Below are 15,990 nucleotides of genomic sequence, written 5' to 3'. Positions count from 1 at the left end.
AACAATACGTTTAATTAGCAGTAATCACAATTCACAAGTTCAAAACTTCATAAGTGATAGAAACATTTTTCATTAATGAGGATAAATACAACTAAATTAGCTTCATTATCTTGTACTCTAATTTTCTACTCTCCCGTTTCATTTTATATGCGGTGTGTAGCGTAAATCCTTTTGTGCGAGCAGTTTATTCACTAAATAAAAGAAGGAAAACTTATATACTAAAACCTTAAAACAAAATAAATTAAGATTAATTACTCTTCCCACGAAGATGTTATACAAAATCTAAGAAGGCCGACAAAAGAAATTAAAACAAAAGGAGGAAATTTAATGACCGTATTTTTAATTTAACTAGCTAATTAACTAGCATTCATACAAGTAATCATCCTTAAAGATTTTTAACGATATAAACGATGAAATCATTGTGCATACAAATCCACCGAGACAAAAGCTAGCAGCTACGTTTTCTTTGTTTAGAAAATCAACGGTGATCATTGCACGATTAGGCAAATAATTCAAATCCACCGTTAAACCAAACCCTGCGGCTGCACCCGTACCCACTATCATCGACATTATCTGCTTATAATCAAGAAAAAATATTTACACAATTATCAAGATAAATACGAGTAAATTCTTGTGACAAACATTGTTGGGAAAAAAAGAGAGAAGGCTTTTGGGCCTAGTAGACACTCATAAGAGTACAGAAATGACACCGGGTAGCCACTCTAAAGTATAATTATTTAAAAATTAGCCAGTGCATTCTGAATTACATTAATATTTTGAATTATTTTGAAATTAAGATTTTTAATTTAAAATTTCAGGACAAAATGAGTACTGGCTAATCACTAAATAGCATTCCGAGAATGGTTATCTGTGTACTTGCCCCCATAAGGAGTGCTAGCGAATTAGGCCCATTAGTTAGCTTAACCCTAGCCGCTCACCCAACCACTTAAATTAAAAATAGTCGATGATATAATATATCCATAGTTTATGTATTATATGTGTATAGTTGTATATAATCAATATATAACCTATGTATATGACTAGAAAAAATAAACAATAAATATTGCCGGTATTTGTATAAAGATCCTAAACTCAAATGTAGTCTATATAAACACCATTATGGGTGTTGGAAGACTACAGAAGAAATTGGTGAATCAGCTAGGGTTGGGTATTATTATTTTTGTTCTTAAATTGAGGGTAATTAGACTGTGAAAATAAGGGAGTTCGTCCGGTAAGTAGTGAGATTTTCAATGACCAATAATCCAAGTCGTGTTGCTACGGACGATTCGCTTCTGCTTTCGAGAACTACAGCAAGACTCCTAATTAAACTAACATTTCATAAAATTATTACAAACATTAATTCATACCCTGATAAAAATAATAACTAATTACAACATATTTTAATAGATTAAACTACACGATGACATACCTTATCAGCATATACGTCAAAGTGAATGAGTTTATCACAGACGCAATCTCCAGTCTTCACTTGGATTATTGCAAATGCTGTTTGTAGGAGAGAATACACAAATCCAGCAGCAGCACAAGCAAGCATGTAACTGAAAACCCCATCGTTTTACACCACCAAGTATATTGAATATATGTTAAGCATTCAAATAATATGCACCATCAAATCTTATATCATCACAATTCAATTTAACAAACTAATTAGCAAAAGTTATTACTCGATTTTTAGATAATTATTATGTCAGACTTGTTGTAAAGAGTTATATGTATGTTCTTGTTGGTCAACTTAAACTAGTCGGATAAATAAGTTATATATTGTCAATACATAAAAAACTCGTACTAAAATTAACAAATCCGTAGGGATTATTATAAGCAATAGTTATATATATTAAGTCGGCATTTGGACATTAAAATTGTACTTTTTTGGAAGAAAAAAAAATAGTATTTGGGGTTAAGTTGAAAAATGGTATTTGAAATTATGTTTGGACATGCATTTTACTTGAAAAAATATTACAGTTTTGCGAGAGGGGAGAACAGTTTTTCTGGAAAAAACAACTTACAAAATTTTATAGACAAACATATTTTTGAAGAAAAGGAAAAAATTTGATGGACAAACGGGGCCTATGTACTCCCGAAAAAGCGTTAGCTTTTCTTGAGCCAAGAGTAACATTATCTCTACCTTCACAAGGTAAGGGTAAGGTCGGGATATACATTACGCTCTCCAGACCCCGACACTGTAAAAATACATGGGATATATTGTTGTTGTCCCTAAAAAGTTCTAACTTTTCGATGAAATTGACTCGCCGGAAACGCCTCCGACAGACTTTCCACCGGAAATCTCTTTGCGATGAGCCAATCTCCGACGGGACATTTGTTGAAAATTTCGTTTTTTTAAAGTAAAGCATGCGTGAATGAAAGATGCAATAAATTCCTATATATATTTAGGTAAAAGTAAAACACTTACCGATAAGCATAGAAATCAGAAAAGCCAAATTTGACTTCAACATCTTTGTGAAATAAGGAAGAAACAGTCATATCAGAGGAAGCAGTGGTGAGGATTGTGATAGATGTTGCCAAGCTACAAAGTGAAAGAATTCTTGACAATAGATTCACAATTACTAAGCAACCCATTTTTTCTCTCTAAGTTTCGAGAAAATTAATTATATATAGCCATAATTTGCTATAAACTTTAATTTCTCTTATAATAATTAAGGAATTATTCGAATCTTTATTATTGTCTCATTGTCAAAGGTTGCTCTAATGGTAAGCAATCTCCACTTCCAACCAAGAGGTTGTGAGTTGAGCAAGGTGGGAAGTTCTTGGATGGAAGGATGTCGAGGATCTATTTGGAAACAGCCTCTCTACCCAAGGATAGGGGTAAGGTCTGCGTACACACTACATTCCCCAGATCCCAAAGTGGGATTATACTGGGTTATTGTTGTTGTTGTCAAAGGTTGACATATACTTGCCTACTTGTAAATTAATCTCCCCATACCTACCACGCATGTCTTGGCAGGGCGGATACGGCCTTTCGACTGCAGGCTTAATGAGTCCATTACTCAAATGGTCACTCAATTATTCCAAAATATCTCTTAAAGTCATTTTTCTTTCGTTTATAACAACAAAGTCACTGAACTATATGCTTATTGCACTCAAAAAATCACTCAACTAGATTTCCAAATTTTAGATTGTCAGATACTTATTTTACCCTCTAAATTATAAACATTTATCTTCTTTTAATTTTTTTAAACTTTTTAATATTAGACCATCTCCAACCCAACGCTATTTTTGACGTCAAATGCTATTTTGGTGTAAGATTTGGTGTTTTGGTGCTCCAACCCAATATCATTTCTTACACCATTTTGGTGTGTGAATAGTGTTACACCAATACTATTCATCAACACCATTACTATTCATCAATATTTTATTATTATATTTTATTATATAACACTTTTAGTTTAACATATTATAAATTTGTAATTACTTATACTTTTTATGTAATATTTTTATAATATTAATTTTACATTTTAATTTTGGTGTATAGTTTTTATAAATTAATTTTCTTATATTTTATTTTTATATAACAAATCTTAACAGCCTCCCGGACTTCATATTCATCACTTTTGAAAGTGAGGAGAAGAGATCTCTTTTCTGCAACGAAAAAAAAACGGAGCAGATTTGCCCTTTTTTTACTAGTAAGGACGCAGGAAGCAAAAAACTTGCGCGAAGGACTTTTTCTTCTCTTCCCTCTCCTTTTGGCTAAACCACCACTTCAGGCTAACCCTTTTGCCTGGCTGGCACTTACTCAAGATAATATGTTGTTAATAAATAACACAATATTCATTAAATAACATAAAAATAAATATTTAATACAGTAGCGTCTGACATAGATTTTAACTGAAAATACATTAAATAACATAATGGGATGAGAAAATTACAACAATAATCTAGTACTCTGGTATATATCCAAAATGGTCTACTATTGTGCAAACTATTCATGAGCCACTTTCTCAAAAGAAGAAATATTTCGTGATGAAACAAGAATTATGTCGAAAAGATGTTGTACGTGCATTCGGAGTTTTGCGATCTCGTTTTGCAATTATTGCAGGGTCTTCACGTTTTTTGAGAAAAGAAGTGCTACATGATATATTAACATGTATAATGTATAATATTTGCATATAATTTATATTAATTAAAAATTTATGGTATAAAATAATTTTTTATTAAATGATTATATAAAAAAGAAATATGAATTATATGGGATGAATATGTAAAAAGAAAAAAGAAAGAATTTGTTTTATGAAATAAAAAATAATATAATATAGAAGAGAGAGAAGAATATAAAAGTAATATTCATTTTTGGTGTAAAAAATAATGTAATGGGTTGCAGTTAATTTGCACCATTTTGGTGTGTACACCATTTTAGTGTTAAAAAATGGTGCAAGGGTTGGAGACGCCCTTATGATTTTCCCCTTTTTAATTTATATTATGGACTTACCTATAGAACAAATAAATATTATTTATAAATTAAAAAGATAAAAATTATTTAAGCATATATAATGCTGGAATAACAAAATAATGAGCATAGTAAAAAAATTTATTAGAATAATTTGTTAGTAATAATAATTTTAGTATTAACAACAAAAATTCAAAAATTAGATTACACAATTCAGAATGAATGAAAATAAAGGTTGTAATATATATATATATATTACATGCATGTAATATAAAAATAATTATTTAAATAAAGGTATTTTTATACTATACATTATATATTTTTAAAAATTATGCTCAATTATATTATATATATTCCATGCTCGACTTAACATAACATATTTCACCCTATACAGATAGTCCCCCTACTTTCCAGTGACATAACTTTGTGTCGTCGGAAAGTTGGTAGAAACATAATAATATAATTGAGCATAATTTTCAAGAATATGTAATGTATATTATAAAAATACCTTTATTTAAATAATTTTTTTATATTACGTGCATGGAATATATATTTTACAATCTTTATTTTCTTTTGTTCTGAATTGTGTAAATAAATTTTTGAATATTTGTTGGTAATACTAAAAAGTTTTTAAAAAATAAAAAGAAGATAAATATTTATAATTTAGAGGATAAAATAGGTATTTGGCAATCTAAAGTTTGAAAAATCTAGTTGAGTGACCTTGTGAGTGTAATAGACATAGTTCGGTGACTTTGTTGTTACAAACGAAAGAAAAGTGAATTTAGGAGATAATTTGGGATAGTTAAGCGATCATTTAAGTAATTGATTCCGGGTTTAATTGAATCTATAACTTTCAACACGGAATTATGAATTAATTATATGTAAAACTAGCTAGAATTTTAACAAGTATTAGATTTGAATCAATAATTTTAACAGTACAATAAGTTTAATGCTAAAAATTTTAAAAGCTGAACCCATTAAATTTAAATTCTGAATTCGGTTCTGTGTCTTGTGGGACGACTTTGCATGGAATGGAACGTCTATTTTTTTTTTTTTTTTGGGTTAATTCTCAGATATAAATTTAGAATTAGGGATGAATTTAGTGTATAACTTATGGCTTCATTTGAACCCAAGATTTTGCCGATATACAACAACAACGATTCAGTAAAATTCTACTAGTGGGGTCTGGGGATGGTAGTGTGTACGCAGACCTTATCCTTGCTCCAAGGGAATAGAAAAGTTGTTTTAATAAATTTATTAAATAAATACAAATAAATAGATTTGTATCGAATAAGACGTGATAGAATTTGTTACGAATATTTATATTGTTAAAACATTAGCTTTATAAAATGGAGATTCTCAGTAAAGAAACGAAAAGGTCAGCAATATTGAATATTTCTGTTATTCGCAGTACCATATAATCTTCAAATTATATTCTCTTTGGTTGTCAAGAATCGATTGACATTAGAAAATATAAGAGACAGATAGATGAGAGAAGAGATGGTCGAGACGTGCTCAACTGACCAAATAATTAAGTTTATTACGTATATTATTTTTTCCGCAGCTTGTGGTATAAAATGTGTAAAAATTACACGGGCGCTCTAGTTGGTCGCTCTCATTTAACCTATACTTATATTTTTAAAATTCTTTAACCTATATCCTAATTTTGACAACCTCATGCGCCTCCTCTTCTTCCTCCTAACCTATGCGCTCCTTTCTTCCTCCTCTTCTTTTCCTCTTTTTTTCTCTCTCAATGTCTCAAACATATGGCACTCGCATTACATGGAACACAAGCATAGTATATCCAAAGCATGGAACTAAAGAGCACAACCACGTACGGAATTGATATTGATAGCCTTCTGTTGATTTCTTCTTGTATATTAATGTTTAGCTTAAAATATATATATTTATATGTATATCGCCTCATGTTTTACTTTTGTTTCGTGGATTTACGATGTAAAATGTGTTGATTTATATTAATTTGAGGTGTTTTTATGTGTAGGAATGATCCGGGAGCAATTGGGGGCGAAATGTGCGAAATTAGAGCCAAAACAGATGAAAACAGGAAAATTGGAATTTGCAGCGCCTAGCCCTACCTGTGGCGCTAGAAACAGAAACTCCAAATTGGGAGCGCCATGGAGGGCGCCTGACACTAGGCAGGGCGTCGGTGGCGTGAAACTTGTCCAAATTCGCCCGGGACAAGGTTATTTCGGCCCAAGACCCCTCTAACTCGTATAAAGGAGTTCTAAACCTATTTTGGGAGATATCTAACATATTTTGAAGGAGATCTAACATACATTGAAGGAGAATTCACGTGGGGGAACACAACCCACGCTTGGAGGAGGCCTCTAACTAGTTTTTCTTCTCTTCTCTTCCTTTAATTTCATAGTTTATTAGTTCTAGAGTTTTGGGTGCTACATGAACGTTGTAGTTTGAAGCTTGAATTGTTCTTATTATTTTATCATATTGATTTATTTATTCAATCTTGCGCTTAATTATTTGATTGATTGATCATTAATTGAATACTATCTACGAATCTAGGATTGAACTTGGGAGAGGAAATTCTAGATTGCATATAAGATTGAGTAGAGCAAGATCTTAACTCTGGGGGGGAGAGGGGCTGTCACGACCCAAAATCCCACCATAAGTGTTGTGATGGCACTTAGTCTCTAAGACTAAGTAAGTCGTTTATAATAACAATTCAAGCCATTTTTTTAAAAGGATAATCGAAACCAACAACGGAAATAAAGATACAACCTCCCAAGACTGGTAGTACTGAGTCACGAACTCTAACTTAATACATAAAATGATCTGAAGGAAATTAAATATAAATTACTGCTCGAATAATAGTACGATAAGAGGAAAAGACTCCAAGGGACTGCGACAACCAAACAGCCCTACCTTGAATCCTTGCGATCATACTCTAACTCTGTCCTAGTCCTATATCTCCAATACCTGGCTCTGTACAAAAAAAATATACAGAAGTGTAGTATGAGTACACCACAGTGGTACCCAGTAAGTATCAAAACTAACCTCGGTGGAGTAGTGACGAGGTACAGTCAGGACACTCACTAATCAATAACTTGTGTAGTGTATAATAATAATAATAATAATAATAATAATAATAATAATAATAATAATAATAATAATAATAATAATAATAGAATACCTGTAGTACTTCTCTCTCTCTCTCATAGGCGCACGATAGAGTGCTTCTAGCGTGCGCTTCCTGCCGGAAATGGCCAGGGGAAAGCAGCGGAAGGCAGTAAACAAATTTAACTATCAGATTGGAAAACGAAGAAGATCAATCGAAGGCCTACATCAGAGGAAATTGACGAAGTTGAGCCCGAGGAAACTAGGGTTCCTAATATGAAATTTTCGAGCCCAGATGCGATGAGGACACCACCGATTAGCACCAATCTTTGTTTGGAGAAGCAGGTTTCAGTGACAAATACTAAGAACAATACATCAATGAATGTTGGGTAGACAAATGTGAAGAGTCAGGGGGTGGACCGGATGAAGGGCGATATGCAGAGTTTGGATAAGCAAATTTCAGTCCCTAATTCTACAACTACTAGTTCTATGAATCTAAGGAAGAGCAATGAGAAGGAACAGGAGGCCCGTCAATTTAATGAGAATACAGGTGCTAATCAAAAACTGGTGATGCAAACTACAGAGGAAAAGGAGCAAAAGTGGGCAAATCTATTCGCCATCAATAGGTTGGCTGCTAGGGGTATGAATTTAAAATATATAGCTCCTCTTATTGAGGATGGCGAAAAGATTGTACAATTGAGGAAGGAAGATGTGGATAAGGAGACGGAGTAGTGGAAGACATCAGTGATCCTTTATATGATGGGAGACTCTCCTACTATAGGAGCTTTAGAAAGATTCATCAAATCTCAATGGAATTTTGTGGCAAAACCTAAGATCTACTACCACAACGAGGGCTACTTTGTTATCAAATTCAACACAATGGAAGATAGGAATGAGGTAATTTTTTCTGGACCACACACTTTAAACAATAGACCAATAATAATCAAGGTTTGGGAGGCTAATTTTGATTTTAATGATGAAATTCTGAGTACAATACCATTGTGGGTCAAGTTCCCAAACTTACCTCTAAACTGTTGGTGCATGGAGTCGCTTAGTCGAATCAGTAGTGTATTAGGAATCTTATATATGCTGACGAGTGTACTTCTAAGATAGAGTGAATTTCTTTTGCTAGAGTTTTGATTGAGATGGATGTGACCAAGCCTCTCCCTCAATCTATCAAAGTGAAGGATCCAAGCGGGGAAGTCTTTGATCTGGAAATTTGGTACGATTGGCAGCCTGATTACTGCAATAAATGTTTACAAATTGGACATGTATGTCCTAATGAAACCATTCAGAAAATGCACACAAAGCAGGAGAGGGAAGAACCTAAGAAACAGATATGAGTGTGGCATGTTAAAGATAACAATCAGGTTGTACCTCAAAGGGTTGTTGACAATACAACAAAGGTGACACAAAAAGATAAAGAAGCATTACTTACAGTGAAGACAATAGAGCAAGAAAATAATTGGCAGATGGCAGTGGGCAAGAATACAACAAAGCATGATCAAAGTCCAAATATTGGGCAAGAGCTGCTTAAGGTTACTAATGGATTTAGTACATTAACGGAAAAAGGGTGTCCTATGCAGAATGATCCTGGAAACACAAAGGATAGAGGACAAAGTAGCCAGAGTGGAGGAGTGAAGAGTCCTGCACCACCTCCTATTTCTAAATGAGTTTGATCACTTGGAATATCAGGGGCTTGAATAAGTTGTACAAACAAAAGGAAATTAAAGTGTTTATACATAGTAATAGAGTAAAAATAATAGCTATGGTGGAGCATAGAGTGATGGAGCAGAATGCAGAGAAAATAATAAAGAAGATAGTTCCTAGTTGGAGATGGCATGCCAATTATAATTCAGATAGAGGGAGGATCTAGATTCTATGGGATCATAATGCTATAGATTATACCCCTATCAAAGTGGCAAATCAATATGTCTATGGACAAGTTAAATATCAGACTACTGACTTCTACTTCACTGCAATCTATGGACTGCACAGTGTGGGTGACAGAAGGAATTTGTGGATAGATCTGAAAGAACTAGAAAATTCACAGCAAGGAATGTGTCTTTTAATGGGTGATTATAATGCAGTAATTCATGTGGATGACAGACTAAATGGTGCAGAGATTCAAGAACAGGAAACTAGAGATTTTATTGATTTTTTATTTGAAACAGGATTGACTGAACTGAAGACGGTGGGAAGAAAATACACATGGACCAACAACCACATATACAGCAAAATTGATAGAGCAGCGATAAAGGGGGATTGGATGATAAGACTACCTCATTTAGAAGTGATAGTACTTGATCATGGGTTCTCAAACCACTCTCCCTTAAGTACTACCTTTGATAATCATCCAGGAAGAAGAGCTAGACCTTTTAAATTTTTGAACCATTTAACTGAACATCAAGAATTTCTGGATAAGGTAGCAAAAGGTTGGAGGGAACCAGTGAGCGGGGTTTTTTTGAAAAGCATATGGCAAAAGCTAAAAAATGTGAAGACTGAAATGAAACTTCTTAATAAGGAAGAGTATAATGCAGCAGATATGAGGATCAGTACCATCAGAAGCAACTTACAAGAGGCTCAAGAACAAATGAGACTTCCTGGGCATGACCCTGCTTTGTTTGATAAGGAAAAATCACTAAAGATCGATTTAGAGAAATGGGTGAAAATTGACGAGATGATAGCTCGGCAGAAGTCAAGGATGAAATGGTTAAAGCTTGGGGACTCTAATGGTGCCTATTTTTTTTGCTTGTATGAAAAACAGAAGTGTTATTAATTAGATCAAAACATTAGTAACAGTAAATGGAGTAATGTTACAAGCAGAAGATGATATCAAGGAGGAGGTCCTGAAATTTTTCAAACAGCTTCTTTGCAAAGCAGCACCCCAATTGCTTGCAGTAAAACTCTCAGTTTTTTCAAATGGTCCTAAATTGAATAGAAGCCAACAACTCCAACTGATTAATCCTATCACAAGAGAGGAAGTTTACGTGGCTGTTAAGGACATTAATGATATGAAAGCACCAGGAGTGGATGGTTTCAATATATATTTTTTCAAAAAAGCTTGGCCTGTGATTGGTAATGAGGTAGTAGATGCTATACTTAATTTTTTTGAGACTGGAGTTATGTACAAACCAGTTAATTGTACTTCTATTACTTTAATACCAAAAGTCAAGAACCCTTTTTCAGTAAAGTAATACAGGCCAATCTCCTGTTGTTCGGTGATATATAAGATTGTGTTGAAAATTCTTACAAAGAGAATGCAAAAGGTGATGGATACTTTGGTGGATAGAAGTCAGTCAGCTTTTGTTCCTGGGAGACTAATCAGTGATAACATAATCCTTAGCCATGAACTGGTGAAAGGATATGGTAGGAAGGGTATATCTCCAAGATGTATGCTGAAAGTGGACATGCAAAAGGCATATGACTCTGTAGAGTGGATATTCATAGAACAAGTTTTGGTTGGACTGAACTTTCCTACTCAATTTATTCAGTGGATCATGCAATGCTTGAAAACTGTATCCTACTCTATTCTTATCAATGGGCACCCAACAGAGCCTCTTAACTCAAAGAAAGGGTTAAGGCAGGGGGACCCAATATCCCCATTTCTGTTTGTTCTAGTGATGGAATATTTCAGTAGAGTGCTAAAGAGTCTGGGGAATGAAGCTGACTTTAACTATCATCCAAAGTGTGAGAAGATGAACGTTACATAACTGGGATTTGCTGATGATTTACTACTATTTTGCAAGGGCGGTGTGAAGTCTATTCAAATGCTATTTGATTGTTTCCATGAGTTCTCAACAACTTCTGGACTAAGTGCTAATAGAGACAAAAGCTCCATTTATTTTGGAGGTGTAGATGCAACAGTTCAACAGCAAATCATAAAGTTAACTGGATTCACTAAAGGAGAGTTACCAATAAGATATCTTGGTGTTCCCTTGAGCACCAAGAGGCTCTCAGAGCTTCAATGCCAACTTTTGCTGGAAAAGATGATGGGAAGAATTCAAAGTTGGACAGCGAAATTCCTCTCTTATGCAGGAAGAGTCCAGCTGATAAAGAATGTTCTCTTTTCGGTCCAAGTATTTTGGTCGCAGATATTTGTATTGCCTGCAAAGGTAGTTGAGCTAATTGAGATAACATGTAGAAAATTCTTATGGACCGGAGGAGTTGAACTATCAAAGATGGCTTTTCTTGCATGGGATAGAGTTTGCTATCCTCAGGTAGCAGGAGGTATGAATATCCTTGATATTTGCAGCTGGAACAAAGCTGTCATATGCAAACTATTATGGAATTTATGTAGCAAGAAGGATAGCCTATGGGTCAAGTGGGTACATAACTATTATATAAAGGAAAGGAAAGTATGGGAGGTTGCACCAAAATAAACATCCTGGGTAGTGCAAAAAATTTTAAAAGCCAAAACCTATGTTGAACTAGCAGGAATAAATGGTAATGAGTTTCAATCACTGTCAAACTTCTCTATTAGGAAGTTGTACACTAAAATGAGAGGTGTTTTTACTAAGGTTTCATGGAGGAAGTTAGTGTGTAATAACTTAGGAGCTCCCAAATGGATATTCATATTAAGACTTGTGGCACATGGAAAATTGCTTACTAGAGATAGACTAATACAATGGGGAATGGAGGTTCCATTGGCTTGTCCACTCTGTAATACTGGGAACGAAAGTATTTAACACTTGTTCTTTCAATGTGATATGTCTTCCTATATCTGGAAAAAGGTCCTAGCTTGGCAAGGGATAAGCAGAATGGTAATGGATTGGCAAAAGGAACTAAAGTGGGCTAAAGTTTATGCAAGAGGAAGAAGAGTCAAGGCAGAGATATACAGAATGACACTTGCAGCGAGTGTGTACTACATTTGGAAAGAAAGAAACCAACGGGTATTCCAAGGTATGCAGTCAGATCCGAAGCATATTATGAAACAGATTATCCAAGAGATATGTTGTAGAGGAACAATGCATGCAAGATTATCTAGGAAACTTGATCAATTAAATTTCTATCCTTAACTTTGTGGTTGTAGTAGTTAGTCATGGTGTAGTTGTGAGATGATATGGTGGGATTTGTAGATCATGATGTTGGGGCATCATGTCCAACAACCAGTTTGTTTCTTTTTTCTTGTGTACATATTTTCGATTGATAAAAAAATTTATTTACCAATAATAATAATGAATAATAAAAACAAATAACAATGATGACAACGAGAATCAATCAATGATATAAACAACAAGGCAATAAGAACACCAATAATATTGCTCAAACGAATAAGGAACACAAATAAAACAAATCAATCAAGTCCCTCAAATATATGTCTTTCAAATGCAAGTACTTCAATAAAATCCTGAGGATATAATCCTGCCAAATAAATATATATTTCGAATATACTCTCTTAACTAAATAGCTTTCAACAAAAATTCTTTCAAATAATATTTTTTGAATATAATTCCTTCAAATAAATGTCACCATGTGACACCTCACTTCATAATCATACAATACGGGTCTCGACCCACTTTCATATTTCCACGGCACCTCGTGCCCATATTTCTTTCATAACTGTACAGACAACTCATGTGCCAAAAATATCAATATATATATATATATATATATCTGCACGATCAATTTATTTTAGAAATAGTTTTAGTGAAGAAAATGACATTGTACTTAAATTAAATCATAAGATAAAATACTGATTTGGATGTAAAAATTATTAAATTAAAATATAATGATAATTTCTTCAAAAATCAGTAAAACCAAAAATATAAATCTTCAAAGTCTCGTACTAAAAAAGTCAAGCCAACACAATGCAATAAGAAGCGCAACACACATAATCATAAAGTCAACTAGTACATCACGGAAGAATACAAGAATTTACATATTAATGAAATAAAATCACCAAGGACAAGAACATAAATAAAGAAATATCAATGGGGCACTCCCGAGGTACCGTCTCGTAGTCCCAAATCATAAATAAACTCACAATATCTCATTTTCTTATATTACCGCGGGAGCCTTCACATATAATTTTAAAGAAAATATTTTTCCCCGAAATAGCATCCCGCGTTTTAGTCACCCTTATCACACTGCATGACTTCTAGTAGTTTCCCTACTAGCCACACGTTTCAAGTCACCCTTATCTCACCGCATGTGTTTCAACACCATGGTCTTATATCACCGCATGCGTATCAATATCACAATATTTCACAAATCGCACCTCAAGTGCCCAAATATCACACCATAATACAACTTGCACCTCAAATGCCCAATTATCGCAGCATAATACAACTTGCACCTCAAGTGATCACATATCAAAACATATCACAAATTGCATATCAAATGCTCAAATATTACAACATATTACAAATTTCACATCCAATGCTCAAATCTTACAACATATCACAAATCTCACGTCAAGTGCTCAAATATTACAACATATCACAAATTGCACATCAAGTGCCCAAATATTACAACTTGTCACATAAATCAACAATACATTATTTTTCCACAATAAGAAGCCCACGGCTCGGTCATAATGTGCACAAAAATTCTAACAAAATATCTGGGAGTGAAAACTCAACAATATAATATTTCACAATTTAACACTTCGCCTCAATATGATTTACAGCCTTTATAACTCAATATCAATTTCAACAACATGAACTGAAAAGAAATTCATCAAGGGACAACACTTTTTTTTAATTCACAACTTCATGAAATAAATAGATTTATTCATCTTATTAACTAAATTTCTCATTTAAATTGTATGTAGATAAAATCAATAATGAATTTTTTTCCATAAAAATAGCAACTCAAACAAACATAGAGTTCACATAAAAGTCAAGTAGCAATCACACCAAATTATCATATAAAAATAATATAGACAAATAAGGAATGAGACATGACAAATAAGAGATTTAATAAGTCCCAACAATTTTCCAATTTAATACATAAGGTTGTCTACGAATATTAACCGATATAATTTGCACATATAAACCAAGTACGTACTCGTCACCTCGCATACATGATTTTCAATCACACAATTTCCACATAAGACTCAATGCTTAAGAGGAAATTCCCCCACACAAGGTTAGACAAGATACTTACCTCAAATCACGCTATCTCAATCCAATAATTGACATTTTTCCTCGATTATCCAACTCTGAATGGTTCGAACCTAGCCAAAAATAATTCAATACAATCAACACGAATTATTGGAATCAATCCCATATGAAAATACCAAATTTTCCAATAAAATCCGAATTAGATAAAAAATCGTCCGTGGGGCCCATGTCTTGGAATCCGACGAAAGTTACAAAATATGAACGCTCATTCAACCACGAGTCCAACCATACCAAAATTACTAAATTCCAACAACAAATCGACCTCCAAATCTTAAATCTAAGGTATAGAGAATTCCTACCATTTTCAACCAAATTCACTAATTTCATGATAAAAACAACAATAGATTCATGTATTTTAACTAAAATCGAGTTAGAATCACTTACCTCAATTCATATGGTGAAAATCGCCTAAAAAATCGCTTCAATCCGAGCTCCATAGCTCCAAGTGTGTTAAAAATGGTTGAAACGCGCGATTTGTAATCTGTCCAGGTAAGTCGCAGGTGTCGAATACGACTTATAAATAGCATTTGGTAACCGCGATTTGCCTCTGCCCCAGAATACAACATTACCCGCCTTTAGTAAATCAATCATAACCTTTTGTACAAATGTCCAAATGATGAACGGTTTGAAGCGTTAGAAACTAGACTCAAAGACCTTTAATTTGATACGTTGTGCATCACATAACACCTTATATATATGTAGATATGCTCGTCCAAAGTGTGATCTTGTGTGTGCTCATTTAGAATTTTAGTCTATCTTGAAATTTTCCAACTTGGCTTAGACTTAGGCTTCTCCTTAGACCCCAATTCACTTATAATATACTTCGTAAAGTTATTATCATATCCAATTGATATCCATCATATTAGTAGTCCGTCTTTGCGCACAAAATAATATAATTAGCGTACATCAACTTTCTTAATACCTTAAGTACTTCAAAATATTTCTGGGGTATTACATTCTCCCCCACTTAGGATCATTCGTCCTCGAATGAGAAGTAGAGTCGACCCCAATTCTGCACATAGCTTCACTCTTTTCTCATACACCTCAAGTTCCCAAAATTTTGACTACTTCTCAAATTTTTTAGAAATTTCGGCAGAGTCTCCCCTGTAATTGGGCGTATCTACCGGTTAGAGTAACACCAAAATAACTCCTAATAACACATCCACAACCCAAATCATTAACACTAATCTCAGCATTACAAGAATTACATCATCATAATGATATTTGAACATAAAAAACATCGTATATATGTCCATAACTACATCACTAGTTTTAATAAGTATCCATAATTGATTACAACATCGCCAATTAACTTGTTGAAACAAAATCTCATTTCGAACCTCCACT

At 33.6% G+C, this 15,990-nt stretch overlaps 1 protein-coding gene across 1 annotated transcript; it reads right to left on the bottom strand.

Annotated features, from left to right (window-relative positions):
• Positions 1-226: 226 nt before the first annotated feature.
• Positions 227-2,598, bottom strand: LOC104242319 (CASP-like protein PIMP1). The gene is made up of 3 exons (XM_009797345.2): positions 2,432-2,598; positions 1,430-1,559; positions 227-573 (listed from the first exon to the last, which is right to left on the bottom strand). The coding sequence occupies exons 1-3, from the start codon at positions 2,596-2,598 to the stop codon at positions 361-363; spliced, it is 510 nt and encodes a 169-aa protein (XP_009795647.2). The 3' UTR covers positions 227-360.
• Between the last annotated feature and the right edge of the window lie 13,392 nt (positions 2,599-15,990).

The sequence above is a fragment of the Nicotiana sylvestris genome, chromosome 4 (assembly GCF_000393655.2).
Source record: "Nicotiana sylvestris chromosome 4, ASM39365v2, whole genome shotgun sequence".
NCBI classification, from domain to species: domain Eukaryota; kingdom Viridiplantae; phylum Streptophyta; class Magnoliopsida; order Solanales; family Solanaceae; genus Nicotiana; species Nicotiana sylvestris.
The sequence above is the reverse complement of the archived record's forward strand: the minus strand, read 5'-3'. Positions and strand labels throughout refer to the sequence as shown.